The sequence below is a fragment of the Oryctolagus cuniculus genome, chromosome 12, assembly GCF_964237555.1.
Source record: "Oryctolagus cuniculus chromosome 12, mOryCun1.1, whole genome shotgun sequence".
Classification (NCBI taxonomy): domain Eukaryota; kingdom Metazoa; phylum Chordata; class Mammalia; order Lagomorpha; family Leporidae; genus Oryctolagus; species Oryctolagus cuniculus.
Genome location: NC_091443.1, coordinates 72,308,439 through 72,320,581, shown reverse-complemented (window position 1 = coordinate 72,320,581; position 12,143 = coordinate 72,308,439). Strand labels below are relative to the sequence as shown.

The 12,143-nt window shown below is 36.3% G+C and overlaps 1 protein-coding gene across 3 annotated transcripts in view; it reads left to right on the top strand.

Annotated features, from left to right (window-relative positions):
• FAM227B (family with sequence similarity 227 member B) overlaps nt 1-12,143 on the top strand; it is a 261,271-nt gene that overhangs the window by 66,564 nt on the left and 182,564 nt on the right. For 2 of the 3 annotated variants that reach the window (XM_070054159.1, XM_070054160.1), the window contains 2 exons: nt 2,937-3,038; nt 10,847-10,973. In XM_070054159.1, the coding sequence (XP_069910260.1) occupies nt 2,937-3,038; nt 10,847-10,973 (229 nt within the window). The remainder of the gene's footprint in view (nt 1-2,936; nt 3,039-10,846; nt 10,974-12,143) is intronic. The other variant, XM_070054161.1, reaches the window with a different exon arrangement.

The following is a 12,143-nucleotide window of genomic DNA, read 5'->3' as shown; positions in this document are numbered from 1 at the left end:
TCGATTTGTTAAGTCAACAATAAGAGTTACTGTGCACTTACTCCTCATGTAGGATCTCTGTCCTTAATGTGCTGTACTTTATGATTTAATGCTATAACTAATACTCAAACAATATTTTTCACTTTGTGTTTCTGTGTGGGTGCAAACTGTTGAAATCTTTACTTAGTATATGTTAAACTGATCTTCTGTATATAAAGAGAATTGAAAATGAATGTTGATGTGAATGGAAGGGGGGAGTGAGAGGGAAAGGGGAGGGTTGCGGGTGGGTGGGAATTTATGGGCGGGGGCAAGCCATTGTAATCCATAAGCTGTACTTTGGAAATTTATATTAATTAAATAAAAGTTTAAAAAAATTCTGAAAAAAATGTAGTACTGTCAATTTTGCAGAAATCAAAAGGATTCTAAAAGAGTACTATGTGAACAGATTTGGTCACATAGATTAAATGGACAAATTCCTGGAAGTATGCTACCTGACAAGGTTGAATCACAAATCAGTAATCAAAATATACTGTAACTATTAAAGATTTTGAATCAGTAATCAAAAACATCCCAACATAGAATTCTACCAATAATTTTAGAAGAATGAACACTAATCCTTTTCAGAATCTTCCCACAAAATTAAATAGGAGTTAGTATTATTTGATACTAAAAGAAAAGACACTACAAGAAAAACAAAACCTCTTATGATGAATATTGATGAAAATATCTAAAAACAAAATATTAACAAAGCAAATCCAGAAAGGATTATAAACCATAACCAATGAGACTTATTGCTGGAATTCAATGATAACTGAACATACAAGTATATTAAATAGCTTGACCTAATTAGTAATTCATATTCTCTCTAGCTGCAAGTTACATTTTTTATGAAGCATACACAAAACATTTACAATCCTATTTTTTGCTAATTCATCACTTCATTTAAGGTATACTCATATATGATCTGGACACCAGGTTGAATTACATTAATCAAAGACATATTTTGGAAGTTTTCATCTTGTAACTTTTTTTTCTTCTTCATACATGTTAAGTGTAGATTATGTACTTGAAACATGCTTTCTTGAGTAAGTCATATATAGAATTTTATTTAATTCTCACAGAATCACTGTTACCAAATGATCATGAACTTCTATTAACATCATCGTTATTTTTGCTATTACCTCCTTCCATAAAGTTATTAAACAAGTATGAGATTTGTATTGGGAGGTAGGAGACCTTGGTTCTAGTGAGGCTTTTGCCTAGTTAGCTAGATAATTTTTAATAATTTATTTATTTATTTAATAATTTATTTAATAATTTATTTATTTATTTGAAAGGCAGCATTACAGAGAGGCAGAGAGAGAGAGAGAGAGAGAGAGAGGAAGAGAGAAAAGTCTCCATCAGCTGGTTCACCCCCCAAATGACCACAGCAGCCAGAGCTGGGCTAATCTGAATCCAGGATCCTGGAGCTTCTTGCAGGTCTCCCATGTGAGTGCAGGGGCCCAGGGACTTAGGCCATCTTCTACTGCTTTCCCAGGCCATAACAGAGAGCTGGGTTGGAAGTGGAGCAGCCAGGACCCGAACTGGTGCCCATTGGGATGCTGGCACTGCAGGCAGCAGCTTCACTCACTACACCACAGTGCCGGTTCCTGTAATAATTCTTTAAATTTTCTGAGCGTCAGTGCAGCCATTGAAGTACAGAGACAAGCTAAGTAGTTTCTAACTTAATTTTAGGTATAAGATCCTATGTATCTAAAAATCCATTTTTTGATTTGCTAATTTCATAGATACTACTATAAAATGTTATAATCTTTTGCTTTTGTTACCAAAAGTTGTCAATTCCAGTTTCTGTTTGTATAACTAACCTCATAAAAAATTGAACTTCTTAATTTATATTTGCTTAATTCATGGATTTCGACTCTAATTCATCCTTCATTGCACATTAAAGCAGTGATTCAGAGTGCTACATTATTATATTAATAATATTATATATATATTTATATATATATGTGTGTGTGTGTATAGGGTCCTTTCTTCTTACATAATTATTTTCAGTTTTGTTTTGTTTTGTTTTGTTTTGTTTTGACAGGCAGAGTGGACAGTGAGAGAGAGAGACAGAGAGAAAGGTCTTCCTTTGCTGTTGGTTCACCCTCCAATGGCCGCCGCGGCCAGCGCGCTGCAGCCGGCGCACCGCGCTGATCCGATGGCAGGAGCCAGGAGCCAGGTGCTTTTCCTGGTCTCCCATGGGGTGCAGGGCCCAAGCACCTGGGCCATCCTCCACTGCACTCCCTGGCCACAGCAGAGAGCTGGCCTGGAAGAGGGGCAACTGGGACAGAATCCGGTGCCCCAACCGGGACTAGAACCTGGTGTGCCGGCGCCGCTAGGCGGAGGATTAGCCTAGTGAGCCGCGGCACCGGCCCTATTTTCAGTTTTAGTATTATGTACAATCTTACTAGTTCTGGCTTGCTCATATATCTGAGTAATTGCTTTAATTTCACACTGAGTTACTAATAATGAAAGAGTAAAAACTGTCACTGAACAATGGAAGGTAACTAATTCATTGGTGGCTTTCTGCATAACACCTGTGAAAGAACCTTCAACCTCAAATGTTTGTGTGATTTCTGTGTCCAAGGCACTGATCTAAGGACTTCAAATACACAGCTATGTAAAACATGATCTCTATCTTTATTTAATCTTACTTCATGCCTTTGATGTGTGGATATTATCTATCTTTGACAGATGAGGAAAACAGGACTTAATTAACTGAAAGGGTAATATAACTAATGAATAATGGAACCAGTATTCAAAATCAGGTCTGCATGATACCAAAACCTGTACTCCTTCCAGTATACCAATTGATCTGCCCTTTAAGAGGAAATAAAGTCACTGATTTTATGCAAATTCCAATTTTAAACTGTAATACTGACTATAATTTCATGCATGTTTTATATCTTAAGCCTGACAGAGAAAATCAAGATTACTTATTTAATAGAATTTCAGAAAGTTATGTGATACTTTTCGTGAGCATACCTCTAAGTCGAAAGGATACTTTCTTTCAGGTAATAGTAGAGATTAACAGTTATACTAATTATTTTTTGAGTGAATTAAATAGAAAAACTAGCTACTTCATTTAGATATATATGAGAATATATTCTGTTACTTTTGAAACTAAAATTGGCTTAGTGTGGAATATCTGATGATAATATTTTAAAGTTACACTGTTACCACATTCCTATCCCAAATACAAGTCTTGCCTCAAAATCTTCAGAATGTCTTCAGTGGTATCAACACTGTGTTTGAAAAGTAATAATTTAAAACATATTGACTTATTATATATATACATAGGTGTTCTTGTGCTTTTTATATTTACTAGAAAATTATCATTTTCCTTATTTTAAGCTCATAATGTATCTGTTTAAGAGGACTGGACAAGTTTATGTCACATTTAAGGATCAAACATGTGTTTATACAAAGCATAAAATTATGAATCGATGTTTGCTTTGCTTTTTTGTTGTTATACCAGCTAGGGGATGGAGTTGATTAAAATAATGTTCTTCAGTAATGTGAAATTAAGAAAATAGAGATTTCATTGAATATTGATAAATTTAAACTCTAGCATTTCAAAACACAACCCATATTCAAATATGCTGCTTTGGCAATCAGTAAATCAGAAATAAATAAGTATTTTGGATTTTGTATTTTCAGGGTAAGACAGACATAAGATAAAAAGTGTCATTCACAATGAAAATAAATATACACTCACAAATTTCCCAAATATTTACATTCAATCTTGACCTATCTTATGAACACATATATAAAGTGTAGTAGAGAGAAACCAATAAGTAGATTTAGAATAAAGAGATATGTTTTCATGTCCAGAATTTGCTACTAATTACCTGAGTAGTCTTGGTAAGCCACACAACCTCTCAGGTCCATAACTGGGTTATACATCAAATTAAAGGTTTGTTAGACTCATGATTTTTACTTTGTGGAACAGTGGTGTTGTGAAAGAGAAACTGGAATTTTCCTCTGTTAATATTGAAGTTTTTTTCTTGCTTTCAGGAGGTGGTTTAATGATTAGAAATTTTACAATTGTCTACAAATTACAGAAGTTCTGTTTTTACTACATTCTTTAAGCTAGTCTTTTGTAGTTTTGATATTAATGTATTTACTAATTTGCTCTATAGATTCTGGATATTAATCCTTTATCAGTTGCATAGTTTGAAATATTTTCTCCCATTCTGTTGGTTGCCTCTTCACTTTGCTGAATGTCACTTTTGCAGCAGAAGCTTCTCAGTTTGAGGTAATTACATTTGTCAATTTTGGCTTTGATTGCCAGTGCTTCTTAGGTCTTTTCCAAGAAGTCTTTGCCTATGCCACTGTGTTTTAGATTTTCTCCACTCTTCTCTAGTAATTTGATGATATCAGTCATAGATTTAGGTCCTTGATCCATTTTGAGTGGATTTTTGTGTACAGTGCAAGGTACGGGTATGAAAAGTAATACCATGGCCAAAAGCAAGTAGTAGGAAAAAAGAAAAATATATTTCCAGATCTGAGAAGAAGGTCTTCGGTATCTTGATTGGTATCGCATTGAATCTATAAATTGCTTTTGGGAGAACGGACATTTTGATGATATTGATTCTTCCAATCCATGAGCATGGAAGATTTTTCCATTTCTTGGTATCATCTTCTATTTCTTTCTTTAAGATTTTGTAATTCTATCGTAGAGATCTTTAATGTCCTTGGTTAAGCTTATTCCAAGGTATTTGATTGTTTTTGTAGCTATTGTGAATGGGATTGATCTTAGAAGTTCTTCCTCAGCCGTGGCATTGCCTGTGTATACAAAGGCTGTTGATTTTTGTGCATTGATTTTATACCCTGCTACTTTGCCAAAATCTTCTATGAGTTCCAATAGTCTCTTAGTAGAGTTCTTTGGGTTGCCTAAATAAAGAATCATATCATCTACAAAGAGGGATAGTTTGAGTTCTTCCTTCCCAATTTGTGTCCCTTTGATTTCTTTTTCTTGCCTAATATATCTGGCAAGAACTTCCAGAACTATATTGAATAGCAGTGGTGAGAGTGGGCATCCCTGTCTGGTACCAGATCTCAGTGGAAATGCTTCCAACTTTTCCCCATTCAATAGGATGTTGGCTGTGGATTTTTCATAGATTGCTTTGATGTATTGAGGAATGTTCCTTCCAAACCCAGTTTGCTTAGAGTTTTCATCATGAAAGGGTGTTGTATTTTATCGAATGCTTTCTCTGCATCAATTGAGATATTCATATGTTTCTTCTTCAGTTTGTTAATGTGGTGTATCACATTGATTGATGGTGAACATTGAACCATCCCTGCATACCAGGGATAAATCGCACTTGGTCAGGGTGGATGATCTTTCTGATGTGTTGTTGCATTCTATTGGTGAGAATTTTATTGAGGATTTTTGCATCTATGTTCATCAGGGATATTGGTCTGTAGTTCTCTTTCAATGCTGCATCTTTGTCCGGCTTAGGAATTAAGGTGATGGTGGCTTCATAAAAAGAATTTGGTAGGACTCCCTCTTTTTCGATTGTTCTGAATAGTTCGAGAAGAATTGTAGTTCTTCTTTAAATGTCTGGTAGAATTCAGCAGTGAATACATCTGGTCCTGGGCTTTTCTTTGTTGGGAGGGCCTTATTAATGTTTCAATTTCTGTCTCAGTTATGGGTCTGTTTAGGTTTTCTATGTCTTCCTGGTTCAATTTAGGTAGGTTGCATGTGTCCAGGAATCTATCCATTTCTGATAGGTTTCCCTGTTTGCTGGCATACAAGTCCTTGTAGTAATTCCTGATGATTCTTTTTATTTCTGTGGTGTCTGTTGTTACGTTTCTTTTTCATCTCTGATTTTATTGATTTGGGTCTTTTCTTTTTTTAGTTAGTTGGGCCAATGGGGTGTCAATTTTGTTTATTTTTTCAAAAAACCAGCTCCTCATTTGAGTGATTTTTTAATTATTTTTTTTAATTTTTTTTACTTTTATTTAATGAATATAAATTTCCAAAGTACAGAATATGGATTACAATGGCTTCCCCCCCATAACGTCCCTCCAACCCACTGATTCAATCCTGTTGATTTCTTCTCTGATTTTAATTATTTCTCTTCTCCTACTAGAGTTGGGTCTGGTTTGCTGTAGGTTTTCTAGATCCTTGAGGTGAATTGAAAGCTCATCTATTTGGTGCCTTTCCAATTTCTTGATCTAGGCACCTATTGATATAAACTTTCCTCTTAACACTGCTTTTGCTGCGTCCCATAAGTTTTGGTATGTTGTGCTGTTATCCTCATTTACTTCCAGAAAATTTTTGATTTCTCTTTTAATTTCTTCTATGACCCATTGTTCATTCAGGAGCATGTTGTTCAATCTCCATGTGTTTGCGTATGCTCTAGGGATTCCTGAGTTGCTAATTTCCAACTTCATTCCTTTATGGTCTGAGAAGCTGCATGGTATGATTCTAATTCTTTTGAATTTGCTGAGACTTGCTTTATGGCCTAGTATGTGGTCAATCCTAGAGAAGGTTCCAAGTACTGCTGAGAAGAATGTAAAATCTTTAGCTGTAGGATTGAAAGTTCTGTAGATATCTGTTAGATCCATTTGGGCTATAGTGTCGTTTAAATCTACTGTCTCCTTGTTGATCTTCTGTCCTGTTGATCTGTCTATTTCTGAGAGTAGAGTATTGAAGTCCCCCTGTACTATAGTATTGGGGTCTAAGTCTCCCTTTAAGTCCCTTAACAAATCTTTTAAATAAACCGGTGCCCTGTAGTTAGGTGCATATACATTGATAATTCTTATATCTTCCTGTTGAATTGATCCCTTAATCATTATATGGTGCCCCTCTTTGTCTCTCTTAACAGTTTTTGTGGTAAAGTTTACGTTGTCCGATATTAAGATGGCTACGCCCGCTCTTTTTTCATTTCTGTTGGCATGGTATATCTTTTTCCAGCCTTTCACTTTCAGTCTGTATGGATCTTTGTTGGAAAGATGTGTTTCTTGTAAGCAGCAAATAGATGGGTTTTGTTCCTTAAGCCAATCAGCCAATCAGTGTCTTTTAACTGGACAGTTCAGGCCATTAATGTTCAATGTGACTAATGATAAGTGGTAACTTTGCCTGCCATTTGCCAAAGATGAGTTCTAATATATGCTTTGAATTCCCTGTGATCTTTTCTGTGAGGTTTCCTTCCCTTAACTTCTTTCATATTGATGACCATGTTTCTGTGTTTCTGTGTGCAACACATCTTTAAGCATCTTTTGCAGGGCTGGACGAGTGGCAACAAATTCTTTCAATTTCTGTTTGCTATGAAAAGTCTTTATTTCACCTTCATTCACAAATGATAGCTTTGCAAGATATAATATTCTGGGCTGGCAGTTTTTCATCTTAGTACCTGGGCTATATCTTGCCATATTTATTAAATGAACATTTTCTAAAAATAAGTTACTAGGTGTCTGCTAATACTAGCTGATATAATTAAAAAGGACAGAACGATCCAACATGGGAAGTGCGATACACAGCAGACTCAGAATGGCAGATGTCCTAAACTGCACTCTGGCCCCAGAATCAGCCCTTAAGGCATGCGGATCTGGATGAAACACCCATGAGAGTATTTCAGGAATGGAAATTCAAGACATTCTGGAAAAAAAAAAAACTAAATGAAAGATCTCCGCGAGTGAGATCCTAGTGGAAAGAATGGGTCATCAAGGAAGGAGGTACCTTTCTCTGAAGGGAGGAGAGAACTTCCACTTTGACCATGGCAATCCTGTACAACAAAAAAAAAAAGCCAGAGGCATCACAATACCAGATTTCAGGACATACTACAGGGCAGTTGTAATCAAAACAACATGGTACTAGTACAGAAAAAGATGGATAGACCAATGGAACAGAATTGAAACACCAGAAATCAACCCAAACATCTACAGCCAATTCATATTTGATCAAGGATCCAAAACCAATCCCTGGAGTAAGGACAGTCTATTCAATAAATGGTGCTGGAAAAATTGGATTTCCACGTGCAGAATCATGAAGCAAGACCCTTACCTTTCACCTTACACAAAAATTCACTCAACATGGATTAAGACTTAAATCTACGACATGACACCATCAAATTATTAGAGAGCATTGGAAAAACCCTGCAAGATATAGGTACCGGCAATGACTTCTTGGAAAACACTCCAGAAGCACAGCCAGTCAAAGCCAAAATTAACATTTGGGATTGCATCAAATTAAGAAGTTTCTGTACTTTAAAAGAAACAGGAAAGTGAAGAGGCAACCAACAGAATGGGAAAATATATTTGCAATCTATGCAACTGATAAAGGGTTGATAACCAGAATCTACAAAGAAATCAAGAAACTCCACAACATCAAAACAAACAACCCACTTAAGAGATGGGCCAAGGACCTTAATAGACATTTTTCAAAAGAGGAAATCCAAATGGCCAACAGACACATGAAAAAATGTTCAAGGTCACTAGCAATCAGGGAAATGCAAATCAAAACCACAATGAGGTTTCACCTCACCCCGGTTAGAATGGCTCACATTCAGAAATCTACCAACAATAGATGCTGGAGAGGATGTGGGGGAAAGGGACACTAACCCACTGTTGGTGGGAATGCAAACTGGTTAAGCCACTATGGAAGTCAGTCTGGAGATTCCTCAGAAACCTGAAGATAACCCTACCATTCAACCCAGCTATCCCACTCCTTGGAATTTACCCAAAGGAAATTAAATTGGCAAACAGAAAAGCTGCCTGCACCTTAATGTTTATTGCAGCTCAATTCACAATAGCTAAGACCTGGAACCAACCCAAATGCCCATCAACAGAAGACTGGATAAAGAAATTATGGGACATGTACTCTATTGAATACTATATACAGCAGTCAAAAACAACAAAACCCGGTCATTTGCAACAAGATGGAGGAATTTGGAAAACATCATGCTGAGTAAAATAAGCCAGTCCCAAAGGGACAAATATCATATGTTCTCCCTGATCGGTGACAATTAACTGAGCACCAGAGGGGAAACCTGTTGAAGTGAAATGGACACTATGAGAAACAGTGACTTGATCAGCTCTTGTCCTGACGGTTGATGTACAATGTAATACTTTATCCATTTTAGTATTTTTTTTTGTTCTAGTACCGTTGGTTGAACTCTGTAATTAACACACAATTATTCCTAGGTGTTTAAATTTTAACTGAAAAGTGATCCCTGTTAGGAATTTGGAAAACATTATGCTGAGTGAAATAAGCCAATCCCAAAGGGACAAATACCACTTGTTCTCCTTGATAGGTGACAACTAACTGAGTACCAAGAAGGAAACCTGTTAAAGTGAAATGAACACTATGAGAAACAGTGACTTGATCAGCCCTCACCCTGACTGTTGATGAGCAACTTAATATGTTATCCCTCTTAGTATTTTTTTTGTTTGTTCTACTTAATACTTTTGGTTGAATACTGTAATCAATACACAATTCTTCTTAAGTGCTGAAACTTAACTGAAAAGTGATCCCTGTTAAATGTAAGAGTGGGAATAAGAGAGGGAAGACATGTGAAATTTGGGACATGCTCAAGCTGACTTACCTCAAACAGTAGAGTTAGAAACATACCAGGGGATTCCAATTCAATCCCATCAAGGTGGCATGTACCAATGCCATCTCACTAGTCCCAGTGATCAATTTCTGTTCACAATTGATCATAATGATAGGACTAAGAGTCAAAGGGTTCACATAAACAAGACTAGTGTCTAAAAATACTAACCTCTAGAATAAAAAAGGGAGAGAATGATCCAACATGGGAAGTGAGATACATAGCAGACCCATAGAATGGCAGATGTCCTAAACAGCACTCTGGCCTCAGAATCAGCCCTTAAGGCATGCGGATCCGGCTGAAAAGCCCATGAGAGTATTTCAGGCATGGAAAGCCAAGACACTCTGGTGAAAAAAAAAAAAAAACTAAATGAAAGATCTCTGTGAGTGTGATCCCAGTGGAAAGAACGGGTCATCAAAGAAGGAGGTACCTTTCTCTGAAGGGAGGAGAGAACTTCCACTTTGACTATGGCCTTGTCTAAATATGATCAGAGTCAGTGAACTCAGGGGGCTTCCATAGCCTTGGCAGCTCATGACAAGAGCCTAGGGTGATTACTGATGCCATAAACAAGAGTGTCAATTTGTTAAGTCAACAACAGGAGTCACTGTGCACTTACTCCTCATGTAGGATCTTTGTCCTTAGTGTGCTGTACATTGAGATTTAATGCTACAACTAGTACTCAAACAGTATTTTTCACTTTATGTTTCTGTGTGGCAGCAAACTGTTGAAATCTGTACTTAATGTATGCTAGACTGATCTTCTGTATATAAAGAGAATCGAAAATGAATCTTGATGTGAATGGAAGGGGAGAGGGAGTGGGAAAGAGGAGGGTTGTGGGTGGGAGGGACGTGATGGGGGCGAAGGCATTGTAATCCATAAGCTGTACTTTGGAAATTTATATTCATTAAATAAAAGTTAAAAAAAAGAAAAAAGAAACTAAATGATAGAAAAAAAAGAAAAGAAATGTACTGATGAATGAAAAGAACCTACATCAGTATTTTGGTACATGTAAGTGTTACACAAATATTGACTATCAGGATTACTTTCTTGAATGTTCTGAATTGTGATCTATGTAGCTTTTCTGTTTCTTACTCAAGTATCAAGCCATTGCAATCCATAAGCTGTACTTTGGAAATTTATACTCATTAAATAAAAGTTAAAAAAAAAGAAAAGTATATTTCAGAAACTAAACAATATCTTTGGTAATAGGACACATAAAATCTAACATAAAATCTAAAATTAATCTGATTCTTTTTTGATAGATATATCCTGATTGTTTGACACAAGCTATCTATGTAACATTCCAGGAAGCATTCCCAGAATCTAGTAAGATCTTTAATGATAAATTTAAAGAAGATATAGGAAATAACATATTTCTTTGGATGTCAGGTATGAATATATGCATTTTGAATATTGATTCTTATTTTTTTCCTAAAACTTTGGTGTTTCAGTATTTTGTTTACTTCCATCAGAAAAGGTGGTTCTTGATCTCATAAAACATGCCATATTACTGCCTCCTTTAAAATAATAATGATATTACATTTTGTCCAGTAAGTTTGTTGTACAAAATTTAATGGGTTATTAACTTCAGAACCCAAATAATTTTCTAAGCAGTGTTATTATTATAGACAAATCAATTGCCACAGAAATGAAATCACAACATCCTAAGAAGAATTTAATGCCTGTGGATTAGCAAAGTTAATCATAGCAACAACAAAAACCAAATACTGTTCAATACCTTACTAGATGAACAGAAGTGCATCTACTAAGCATCAAGCAAAACGAATCAATAAAATTTATTTCCAGGTATAAAAATTATTTACTTCATCTTTATGATGCTACATAATATATCTGACTTTCAACAAAAGGTATATAAAACATACCAAAAAAAGAAAGCAATAAAAGAGATGAAGCCATCAACACAACAAGTTTCAGAAAGGACTCAGTAAAATATCAGTCAAGAAATCTGAAATAACCTATGATTAATAGTTAAAGGCTCTGGCCGGTGCCGTGGCTCACTTGGCTAATCCTCTGTCTACGGCACAGGCACCCTAGGTTCTAGTCCCAGTTGGGGTGCCGGATTCTGTCCCAGTTGCTCCTCTGCCAGTCCAGCTCTCTGCTGTGGCCCAGGAAGGCAGTGGAGGATGGCCCAAGTGCTTGGGCCCTGCCCTCGCGTGGGAGACGAGGAGGAAGAACCTGGCTTTTGGCTTCGGATCGACGCAGCGCTCTGGCCGTGGCAGCCATTTGGGGGGTGAACCCATGGAAAAGGAAGACCTTTCTCTCTGTCTCTCTCTCTCACTGTCTAACTCTGCCTGTCCAAAAAAAAAATATGTTAAAGGCTCTAGTAGAAAAGGTAGGTAACATGCATGATCAGATGTTGTTATTTCAGCAGAGGTGTAAACTTTAAGAATCAAATGCAAATATTTGAAATGGAAAACACATTAACAGAGATGAAGAACAGCTTTGAGGTACTTATCATGAAGACTTGGCACAGCCAAAGAAAGAATCTACTAATTTGATGATAGACGAGTAGAAATAACCCAAAATGAAAAAGAATTT